This window comes from Egretta garzetta, unplaced genomic scaffold (assembly GCF_000687185.1).
Source record: "Egretta garzetta isolate BGI_Z169 unplaced genomic scaffold, ASM68718v1 scaffold4, whole genome shotgun sequence".
Lineage (NCBI taxonomy): Eukaryota > Metazoa > Chordata > Aves > Pelecaniformes > Ardeidae > Egretta > Egretta garzetta.
Window position 1 is genome coordinate 2395758 of NW_009259329.1, and position 12390 is coordinate 2408147.

General features: G+C 43.0%; 1 protein-coding gene across 1 annotated transcript in view; it reads right to left on the reverse strand.

Annotated features, from left to right (window-relative positions):
* Positions 1–460: 460 nt before the first annotated feature.
* The window catches only part of LOC104124382 (guanine nucleotide-binding protein subunit alpha-11), a 20668-nt gene continuing 8738 nt past the window's right edge, over positions 461–12390 (reverse strand). The window contains exons 2-7 of the mRNA XM_009636719.2: positions 8078–8262; positions 6298–6452; positions 5146–5274; positions 3570–3699; positions 2757–2910; positions 461–1080 (exon numbers count right to left, since the gene is read on the reverse strand). Coding sequence (XP_009635014.1) covers positions 890–1080; positions 2757–2910; positions 3570–3699; positions 5146–5274; positions 6298–6452; positions 8078–8224 — 906 coding nt within the window. The 5' untranslated portion in view covers positions 8225–8262 and the 3' untranslated portion in view covers positions 461–889. The remainder of the gene's footprint in view (positions 1081–2756; positions 2911–3569; positions 3700–5145; positions 5275–6297; positions 6453–8077; positions 8263–12390) is intronic.

Here is a 12390-nt window from a genome sequence, read left to right on the forward strand (position 1 = left end):
GTGCTTTTGATATCTGCTGCATAGAGAAGTTGCTCACTTGATGTCATACACTCTACTCAACAAAACATAGTTTCTCTCTGCAAATTGAGCCTTGTGCGCGCACATGCGCTTGTGGTGTGGGGGGGGCATGTGTGTATGTGTGTGAAAAAAATAAAAACAAAATAAAATAAAAAAGAACAGTTACAGTCAGGCACTTCCCCAGGCTCAGCAGCTATTGCTCCAAGAGCTTCCATCATTTGTAGTCCATGAACAAAATACAGCAACACGTAGCAAACTATGTATAGAACATCAATAATTTAAAAAAAAAAAAAAAAAAAAAAAAAATCACATTCTCCATCCCTTTTATAATTGATAAGAAAAAATAACTCAGAACTAGAACATATAAAGAATGGAAAAGTGATGGCTTTTTTTTTTTTTGTTTTGCCTTTTTCTTTTTTTTGCACAATAGTTGGAGAGCACAAAGGGACCAGTAGCATTCTGCACTCCCACAGTCCAGTGAATTCACAATGTCAGCTGGAAAGTTAGTTTTTTTCTATATATACCATGGGAACAAAAAGGGGGGAAAAAAAAGTGGCTAAGCAACAAAGGAAAGCTCCAGATGAGACTGCCTTAGCTGTTTGGCAAAAATTAAGAAGCAAGGTGCTGAAGAAATGAGGCATATCCCCGTTAACTGTGAAATAAAAGCAATTTGTTAAAAATATGAAATCAACTACTCTGTGGACAGAGACATGAGACTCCAGGATAACACTGAGCACTTGCCACTCCACAGATCAGACAATTTGCAATCATTACATCATCAAAAATTAAAACTTTTTTTTCCTGTCATATTTAAAATTTCTTTGTCTTTTCTTCAGAATGAAGCCTCTCAAGGGGCCAAGAGCAGAGCAGGTCAAACCAGGTTGTACTCCTTCAGGTTGAGCTGTAGGATGGTGTCCTTGACAGCTGCAAAGACGAAACGGATGTTTTCTGTGTCTGTGGCACATGTGAAGTGAGAATAGATGATTTTATCGCTGTCTGGATTTAAATCCACAAACATCTTGAGAATGAACTCACGGGCTGCCTGTGCATCCCTCTGTGGGCCTGCAGCAAACAAAGGAACCAGTTAATGGATTTACGCTAAGTGCATCCCCCGGTTTGATCCATCACAATAATTGCTAGGGCACATTTTCTTATGGGTTACAGGGCTATAAAGGAGAAATTAAGATCATTTATGGCATAAAAGTCCCAGGATCTGAAGTGTCTTATGGTTTTCAGTTACCTAACCAAAACCTACAAAAGGCATTTGTCCAAGTCTGAGTGTTTTGACAGACACCGAGGCGTCACTTCAGCCTGTGCTTTGAAATACAGCATTTGGTACAACCCTGTATGTGCTGCGTTTGCTAGAGAGCGGTGACAGATGCTGGACATACGTAACACAATGCTCTCCTCTGGAAATGCTTCTTTTGAATATATAGATGGATCTTATGCACTGAAGGACACAAACGTATGTTTGGCAAACAAGGGTCATCTTCAGCCAACACTGCGGCCTGTCCTAACTGGCTGGTCAGCTCACAGGAGGTAAAAACTGGAGCTTTAGCCAGCATTTACTTTGTATTGCTGACAACTCCTCAGAAAAAAAGCCTCCTACTGATATTTCTTTCACAGTACTGGTGCTGTCACATTCTCCATGGCAAGGACATCTCTGGAGAGGTGGTCTGATGGGCTACCTCCCACTCACAAGCCATGCAGCATCCCTGGAGGAGCTACAGTAAATACTTATATGAAAAAGCTGAAAGTACAGGATGGCACTTCCTGATGTTGCGATCCTGTCTCCAGCTGTTCAGGTATATTAGAAGCACACACTATTTGACCGATAAGCTCACCAGCCATTCCCAGCCTGCTGTAAAAACGTGATGTTTTCTACCACTGATAATTTCAGAGTGCTTGTGCTTTCAGACAGCAGGGGGCATGAAACTCCAGAAGTGGGAGGAGATCTAATACGGAGCAATTTCATTAGTCGTTTAAAAGAAAGCTGTTTGCAAAAAGGCAATTCTTCCCTTACCTTGCTTTTTAAAGCACAAAACGACAGAGTTAATACACAAGAGCACAGCAAGAAGTGTGTCGCCTGATCTCATTCTCCACTAATTTTATTTATTGTCAGCCCTGTACAGATGTTACCAGCCAACTTTAAATGCACTCAACTGAAGGGCCTGAAATGCTATTTTGGTGATGGAATTTTGCTTCACGATGGAATTCCTGTTTCACATAGATACTGTATTTCCACAGCTGCAGATGGCGCACTAATAAGAATTTCATGCTACCTGAGGTTTTTCAGCACTGTCATTTTGACAACTTGGATGTCTGACCAGTCAGTTTCTCAAAACAAAGACTCAAGTCACCTCTTGACTAGAGAGTTAAAATGCCTGGTATACCAGGGAATTGTCATGTGTTTATGAAACGGATTATAGGCACAAGCACACAGACAGGAAAATTAGACTTCCATTATTTAATACTCTGAAGTGCGTATCTAGGGGGTGGGGGGGAGGTAATTCTCCGTCTATGAGTTCATTATTTGATCATTCGATCAGATTCCAGTTATCTACATAAGATTAAGACATTTTTGTGACATTTTCTCATTGTTGTAGGTATTCCTTCTAAAATTAAGATGTTTTCCCCATCTCTAGATCTGAGTTTTCCTTAAAAACCAAAAAAATTCTAACCAAACACCTTCACCCCTTCTTCTAGATACAGAGTGTTTATCCTTAAAAACCACTCACCATCAAACTCTGGGAAATAGTCAACAAGGTGGGAATATAGGATCTTGTCTTCCAACAGATCTTTCTTGTTGAGAAAGAGGATAACAGAAGAGTTCTGGAACCACGGATAAGTGATAATGGTGCGAAAGAGAGCTTTACTCTCTTCCATCCGGTTCTGAAATAAGAAAAAGAAAGCCTTGTTTTCACAAATGAGCACTGAGACGCCTTTCTGCTACCTGCTGCATCAATCCAGCATCTCGGATACTGTACACAGAACACTTTGGCCCCAGGTAGGTTCTGGCTCAAGCTGCAACAGTAAATGGAAAGGAAATGCAAAACCTGATGGACTCGAGTTTCATTTAACTGGCAAGCCATTTATATCAAAAGGCTTAAAAGTAATTTTAATGACTTCTAATGGCATTTTTTTAATCTATTAGCAAGTGGAAAAATTCAGTATTGCGCCTTCAAAGAGACCAGTCGCTGTCTAACAAGACAGCAGCCACAGCACAAAGCAGCACGGAGTGGAAAAGAGGAATGGGTGATTTTTAAGAGCACAGCACCTCCCAAGGCACGCAGAACTCGGCAATTTCAGAGTATTTCAGTTTTACTTGAGAAGTACAGACGATTGGAATGCACTGTACATTTTCCATTCTCAGGGACATCATGACCCATTGAGGTTCACATTCCCTTTGCAATAGGAAGAACTGAAGGCCAGAACCAACACCACTTGCTAATCCAGCTCGGCACCAAGCATTTTGGTACCAAGCTCCAAGAAGCTAGCAAGATACCTCCTTTCCTTCCACCCTCCTGCACAGTTCCCATTCTTTGGCTTACCTCGTTATCAGATTCCACCAGAACTTGGTCATATTCACTAAGTGCTACTAAAAACATGATGGAAGTCACATTTTCAAAGCAATGGATCCACTTCCTTCGTTCTGATCTTTGACCTCCAACATCCACCATTCTAAGGAAGAGAAATACATACAGTATCACAGAAGTAGCTGCAGTTCTCTATCCGGATGCAAAGAAACAGCATACGATGAGAACAAACGGGGCTCTTTACCATTTAAGTTAACCTGGCATGGGAATGTAATAATATGTGCTTGCTAACAAACCCATCAAGTTTACAAAATATCCCATTCCAGAAATATATCAAACTGAAGAGATGGCCATAGGCAAGCGATACCAAATTCAAATCCCAAACATCGGCATTACCATTTTTAGCTGCATTCTGCTCTGGTTTGCTAAGTAACAGTCCTGAGTCTGAAAAGACAAGCCTTTCAAAACTCCACTCTGTCAAATGAGCAAACTATTCTTATATTCTTACTGAGATTGTAAGATTCTTATTAAAGCATCCGCTTGCCTCAAAACTTCTCTCGCACAGAGAGCTTTTTTTCGTTATTGAACTTTTCTTAGAATGTGCTGTTTAACAGTTACGCACTTCAGCTCCTCAGTTTTAAGTCCCACCTGTGTAGTATGCTAGAATTATTTTGTCGCTCACCTGAAGTTCAATGCACCCAGCCCACCTTTGCTAAAACCCTATACACATTTCATAGGTCAGCAAACCAGAGCGGGGAAGAGTAACTTCCTGTCTATCTGTGACTGAATGGTTTAAGAGAGGATGCAGGCTTCTTTATTCCTCTCTTGTAATGTCAACACTGAAGGGCAGGGAGTATGTAAGTACCAGAGAGCTAGGGAGAAAATTGCTTTGCCATGGACAGGCATGTCATTGTGCCCTTCATGCCATGCTCGATTGCTGGCTTAAGCCTCCAAATACTGTCTATCACTACAGCAGCACGGGCAGCAAGTTTTGGTATCATCCCAAGAGCACAAGGTAGGCACAGTAAACCACCTCTGAAGGCAGATGCTAGGTATCACAAACAAGGAAGTATTTCTGCACAAGAAGTGGCCTCTTTTTGAAGGAGAAAAAAAATGGTCAAAGTTGCTTGAGCTAAGCATTCTTAAAGGGAAATACACTTTAAGTCAAGCACTGCCCAGAGCAAGCTTCCCCCTCTTCCCCTCGGTGGCTTAAGCTACCAACAGTTCACTCAGCTTCCTCACAAGCCACCACTTCAAGCTCAGATGCCAGCAACGCAATCCTTCCCAGGAAGGACACCAGCTCCTGCAAGGTTGTTAGTTGGGCTTTCAGTGTCACTGATTCAAAAGCATGTTCTGGTCTGTGACAGTCAATGCTTCAGCTTGGCATTTTCCCTTTATCAGAATAAAATGTTGCACCATCCCCATTGCGGGAGCACCTATCAGCAGATACTCCATAGCATCACAGCACACGCATCCACTCAAACCTCTCTGCTAAGCACCTGGACACCCTAAAGCAATCCAGAACTCATCCTTCCTGACACCATATCATTCCTCTCTCAGTTCAGCTGTAACATGAATACACCTTCAGTACCTGAAGATAATATTCTCTAGGTCAAAGGGGTACTCTATGATACCGGTTGTAGGAACTCTAACCCGTAGCACATCTTGCTGAGTTGGTAGATATCCTGGGGTAGCAATACGATCCACGTCGCTAAGATAGCTACAAGAAGCACAATGGAAAAAAAAAAAAAAAAAAACTACCTTAGGTTGCAGCACATAAATATACAGATTGAAACATTGCTATGCTTAGTCTTTCCCTGGCATAACAAGGAAGTAAGAAGTCACCAGAATCATTTAAAACGTGATCTGGAAAAAATAACAGGATACATCTTTGGGGAACAGTAATTCACCAGCCATCCCCTTTGGAGGATAAACAGATACGTTAAGGACAACTTTATCAACCGCGTACAGGAGTGTGGAAGACGATCTTTACTACAGAGAAAGTTTAAGTACAGTGGATGCCTTTCAGAACTGAGTCTCATCTGAGGTTTTCCATTTATAAACGAACCTATGTTACCAGACTTAGATTTTGTTAATAATAAATCCATTCAGTTACACATCCATGTACACCTGTTGGCCAAAGGACAAACCTGAAGAGCAAGAGCAACACTTCTGCTGGCTAAGAGCCAGGGCCAACACAGATGGCGTAAGGCAGAGGCTCCAGCTTCAGGTATATCCAGAAGCAGATGTGCGAACAACTGTCTTCTTCACCCACCAGAACACCTCATACCCTCATGAAAAGTAGCAAATGGTAAGGCATTTCCCAATCTAAATCTATCCCCAAATAAACATAGCTTTCCCCATCCCCAGCAAAGCTCTTTGCTTTTCTGGAGCCAGATTCCAACAAGTTACCAGGTAGCTGCTCCCACTGCTCTTTCATCTTAACTTTTCCTAAGGATACTTCTGGCTGACAGAGGCAAAGTGACTCTCTCACATGCCTATGATTTTTATCCCAATACACGCAGCCAGCAGAGACTGTGCAGCTTGTCTAAAACACTAGCAAGACTCACCCGCCTCAATGAAAAAGATAAAAGATACTTTAAATAAACTACATAGTGAAATCTACAGCAGTGTTCCTGCCCTTTGAAACAAACTCTAGACTTCAATTAAAAAAATTGGACAGGTATTATTTGTTAGACCATCACTACCATCTACCAGTGCATGCCAGTGATTACATACTTACTATTTAGCTGAGTCAGAAAGCTGATATTCTCTTCTCCTGTCATAACACTCTTGTATTCCAGGGTCATTCCACAATGTTTTAATTGCACTTACATATGGCTGCTCAAATGTCATGACCTTTTCTACATCAACTTCCCGGATCAGCACTGCATTGGCCTGGAGATTGAAGAGCGAAAAAAAAACCAAAAAAAACCCCCAAAACAGGGGAGGGAGGGTCAGGAGCAGGGGTCACAGGCAGGCAAAAAATTCTCAGATGAACTAAACCTGTACATTATGACTACACGGACCCACACACTGTTTGTGGATCAGGCTGCTAAGACCAGAGGGACAATAGGTAAACTGTACATCTAAGACATGGCAGACATCAGCAGAATTCCTCTAAAGCATCACGTGCACCTTGGCAGAATAAGCTGTACAACAGCAGCGGGTTTCACCTATCATTCGATCACCAGGTGTTTTGAAACACAGTGGTTTCCAAGGCAGCATCCACTGAGCATTCACTGTGAAGAAAGCCACAGACTGCCCAACTTCTGAAGAGGTTGAATTGCATCGGATAACAAGTTGCTATCCCAGTCTTCTTACAAAAAGAAATTTAAACTACAATTTTAATAGCAGTAGAGACATCATTTCAGCATACTTCAATCATGATCCCTTTTGAGAGAGAAAACAAAAATGCCCACCATACAACGTATAAGCAAAGGAACGACTACGGTCATGACAGCAGCCCGTGGCACCTGTGAGGTTTTTATCCACACCAAGCCACTTTCTGAAATCTTTGCGCACTTGCCACAGGAAGGGCTTTTGCCTATACCACCTATGCCAGGAAAAATAAAACACAAAGCCAAGTTCTGCATACATTCTCATAAGGAAAAGTTGGCAGATTCTATCTATCAAAACACCTCCACCGTGCCCCGGGTAAAGCACAGGCAAGGCAAGCGTCCTCACACCCTGCCTATCCTCACCACTGAGACTGCAGAACCTCCCTAAAGGCAAAACAGGCGTTCGGACTCCAGAACTCCTGGTGCACCATCCAGTCCCTATGAACAGTTACTAAAAATCAGCTCCCAGTTACTGTGTGACACAACAAATGAAATATAATTTCACTTAAAAACATTAAAGAAGCAAAACACACTAAACCCCCCAGTTTCCTGGCACACCCTCCCCATCCTCTCCCCAAGAAGCTGAAACAATTTAGATCAGATCTGGCTGAAAAATCTATTCCTGGACCCAAAATCAGTACGCCAGACTTCAGTTCAAACCACGTTTCAGTGGTCAAGACCAAAACCTTTCAAGAAAACTTTGTACCTTCAGTCAGCACCTATCAGAAAAGCTGACAGATTGCGGTAATAGTGATAACTGCCAGCAGAGGTATCTTCTGGGTCCAACATGTATTTAGTCAGCTTCAAGTTCCGATGTAAACAGTAACTCATGCAAAGAAAAGCCCGACACATTTAACAATACTGAATCCTTGAAACAAGTAAAAAGAACACCTCTCCTCCACCCTCTGTCATGTCCCAGTCCCTTGCTCCCACCACCTATATGCAGACCAGCATATAAGCCATCCTGAGAAAGCTGCTCTGTCCCTTAACACAACCAACTAAATGGAGTCAGATATCAACAAAATGTCATAAAAAGCAGTCCTTAAGCACAAAACATTTACAGGAAAGATTTCAGGAAGGTTGAGACTGCAACGCAGAAGGACACAAACAAACAGGAACTTAGGAGTCAAACCCTAGAATCCCATTGCCTAAAAACACATGCAAAAATTGTGAGAAACTTACCTTGTTCTGTTCATATTTGTACAGAATCTTCAGGGTTTCCATGGCCCTGATCATAGACTGCATGGCAGTGAAGATGTTTTGGTACACCAGCTTGGTGAAGCCTTTTTTGTCCTCTTCAGAGTAGCCTGAGCCATGAATTATACGCATTTGCTTAATGAACGTGCTTTTTCCACTCTCCCCAGTGCCTACAGAATGCAAGAGAGAGAGTTAGGAGCCATTACAAGCAAGGCTTGCTACAGAAGCAAGCAAGCTAACATCCATCACGTCATACCCTGAAGTTCCTATTACTATACCCATGTACATGTGACTTCCAACCACTTTTTTAGCTGCTTTCCAGAACACTAAAAGACAGTCTGGATGGTCCTGCTCATCCCCACTAAGAACCTAGCAGCACAGAAGGAAGACATCTTGTCCTTTACAACAGCCTTCAAAAGCAGCTCTGGTACTTATTCCAAATCTCACATTACAGCCACTCCCACACATTCTGCGTCAAAAGGCCCTTGTCCGTCACACCTGACCTATTCCCAGATACTCCAGCAAGATGCTACGATCACAGCACCAGCCAGAGAGGGCCCAGATGCACTCTCAAGTTGGCAGTACTGCAAACTGAGATGACAGCGAGTGGGCCGGGGGAAGCCTATTTGCACAGTAAAGAGCGCGTTTTCTTTCACTGTGATTTGGCACAGAATGCTCTTTACCTTACAGACTACGCGTCTTTTCATAGGAAGGAACTGAACACCACAGAAAAATCAACTGTGAAGGAGAACGGAGCTCAAGAACCTACTTGCTTATCTACCCGACATGAACAAACCAGTCAGTGCATCTGCCCGGTATCCCAAACTACTGCACAAACACAGCGGTTGCTCTTAAGGACTGGAACAATAATCACCACTGTGGCAAGATACCTCCAATGCTGCTTTGCAGCCGTGGGACATCATAGAGTTAAACATAGCAACTGGCAGGGAGAGCGGAGTAGGATGTTGCTCACAGGTGCCCGCACCCTGTCCTGGTCCCCAACAGACAGCAGGCTGCTCAGCAAGGCTCCCGGCTCCTAACCTCGCAGGTTTACTGCCCCAGGGAAGCCGTGTCTTCAGGTAGAGAGGAGGGCAAGACACAGCCACACCGATGCCCGCGCATTGGACAGTCCAGCCCTTTCCACGCCTGCTTCCTGCACCGTCAGTTGGGCAGGTCCTCCCACTCCTTACATTTATGACCCCAGAAAAGTGTCGTTTAACACGCGAAGGCCAACGGATGTTATAAAGTTCCCACTGTCCTTTTATAAGACGGTAAGTATAGAGACAAACATCATCAGATAATGTATCCGTGCTGTTACACAGCCTTGTTACATTCACGATTCGACGGGCATTATGGAGAACACCCAGCAACTTCCATTCCCTGTCTCCACAGCACCTTCTGCAGAAGGGGCACGTGGGTCAAGTCTTGCGTGCATTTCGCATACCTCCACACTTCATCCCACAAGCAACAACCTAAGCGTATACCATTGGCACTCCTGTTGAGTGCTTTGGCTCAATCTTCTAAAATTTCCTATTGATACGCAGAATATATTAAAAAAAAAAAACCAACCAAAACCCGACAGCTCTTTTTAATACAGTGGCCGGGCTCATTGACTGCTGGGAGCAACATCTAAAACACATCACGTAAGTGACAAATCCTTTTGATCTCCAGTTACAAGTGAGCATGCTGGCAGAGCCCCGGCTTTCACCGCAGGAACCACCAGGTACTCACCTCACACTAGGGGATAGATATATTAAGACAGGATCTCATTCATCACAATACACAATTACTACTCACATGTAGATTCTCAATTACTCACATTTATAGTGCCAAGCTAAAAGGCAAACAAATAAATATGCTCAAATAAAAGCAGCAAAAAACATAACTAGAAGCAGCATGTTTAAAATAAACAAACTCTCCCCATATCCAAGAACAGACAGAAATCATGTCAGCATTGTTAGAAATTAACAATTCTACACACCGGCTCAAACAGAAAGCTACACCATAAATGGGGGAGAAAACTGGAAACTGTAATCTTTTGTGGTTTCTCTCACTGTGGTGAGAAATACTTCCTCGTCTTTTACCACAGCAACCAAAACTGAGAAGAAAAAAAAAAAAAAAGTGGTGCTTCAAAGCATTCCAATAATGAAAACATAAGAGCAACCTCAGCACCAGCCTTCACTTACTTCAGAACTTAAGAGTTCACACACAGGTTCTTCCTGCACTCCATCATCACCCACTTTTTGGTGGTTTTCTTTTTGTTTTGATTTTGTGTTGGTTTTTTTTTTTCTAAAGGTGCCTCTTGCTTTTACTCAGGCCATCAACAATACAGAACAGCACCACGGCAGAACATTGTAAGCTCTGTTGGGCATGGTTTCCTACATTTATAAGATCACAGTAATGTTTTTTAATATGACCATGTTGAGACAAGGACATAATCCGAATTCACCATTTCTTCTGGCAACGCGTGAAAGCAGCAGAGTTTACAGTAAATTACTAATGACCCCCAAGTACCTGACAGGCATTTGTAAATACTTCACTTGGTCAACAGTATCCCATGCTTAATCACAAATTATTTTTCTATAAAATATTCTCCCCCCCTCCCCACCCAGTAAGAAGACAAATGACTACTTTATACCAGAGGGCAATGTCCAATACCTTGAAATTAAATTTCTTATTACCAGGTTTGTCATTGATTAGCACTGTTATTCTTCACCCCAATTTTCTGTTTCAGGCTTCAACAAGCTGTTACTAGATATAGTGACAAGACAAATTACCGGAGTTCCTACAAGGCAGAGACTGCCTCCACATGCACTCTCTTTTCAAAATTCCGAAGATTTGGGGAAGCCCTCTCACCAATACTTGTGCATGTAACAACTCCACATAATAGGAGCACGACAGAAGAAATCCCTGGACACACACTGCCTGCCACAGCTGAAGGTAGGCAGTGTGCTCCTTCCAGTGAAAAGCATCCAGCAAACACATCCTAAAACTACAAGTGCCACTTTCCCAACATAAACGGCCTCATATAGATTTGGTTTTTGTAAACCTGATGCTGAATCTTACTTAACTGTATCTTTTAGAAAAGCAGAAAGGATTCTTGAGCAATTTGAATTATTTCTAAAGTGAAATCTTTAGATCCGGTGGGATCTTCTTAACCCAGATCTAATCTATAGTGCCAACCTATTTTGAAATAGCTGCTTCCGTGGGACTGCTTTAGGGAAGCACAAGAGCAGGAGACACGCTCCCTAGGCTACCAAAAGCCTGACAGAACCTGACACAGCATCTTCAAAGAGCACAAACATCAAGCCTTTGATTTCACCTTTCAACTAAAGAACAGGAACGTGCTAATCGCTGGGCATTCATGGCGAGAAGGGAAGCCCTGGCCTTCGCTTAATGGTCATCACTACGCAGCAATGTCGGTATTGGAGACCTCCAAAGGACCGGGCAGACAGGGCCTTGCTCCACTTGTGTAAAGTTTTACAGTTCTTTTCGAAAGGATCCCCCTAATTCGTCATTGTACTTTAACGGCTTGACAACTTAGGACAGACCCCAATTGACTAAATTCAACCCAGCAGATCCGCTTCCCATTTCCGCTTGAGATGAGCCAGTATTTAAGACACAAAGCAGAATACATACGCAAGCAACGGTAAATCACAGTACCCATGAAAACTGTAACTGAAGTTTAAATGTGAGGGCTACCTGGACTTGAGCATCAAACTCACTGCTGAAGAAGGATGCAAATGCCTGAAGTCTTAGCTAGCTGCTCTTGTAACTGACTCCGCATCCCTATAAACCTTACCTAAGCACAGAATAGTTATCCAGCTGCACAACCACAGAACGCTGCTAGGTTTCCATCTGAACACCTGCATCCTTATCGCAGCACAGGTGATCTCCACCTCGGAAGGTAATGCTCAACACTATAGCCATTTCCTCATCGGAGACAGAACTCGGGAATTCTTACTGCTTCCTCTCCCTTCAGATTTGCTGCACCAAGCTCCTAACCCTGCCAGCCCTCCCAGGGCCGTGCAAGGGGAACTCTGTGGTTTAGGAGCTGGAGCCCAGTTCTTCCACAGATATTCACTCAAGGCCCAGAAGTTCATTGACAATACCGAAAAGCATCAGCTCCCATCAGCGCATTTTCACACGCTAACAAGAGCCAGCACACTCTGGGAAGCATTTCCTCCAGACAATTTTCACGCATGTGCACGCGTGCCTGCCTTTAGAACCAGTGATTTCAGCTTCATAGTTCCTGCTTCTGTCAAAATCCATTTTGACAGAGACGGCATCGTAAAAAA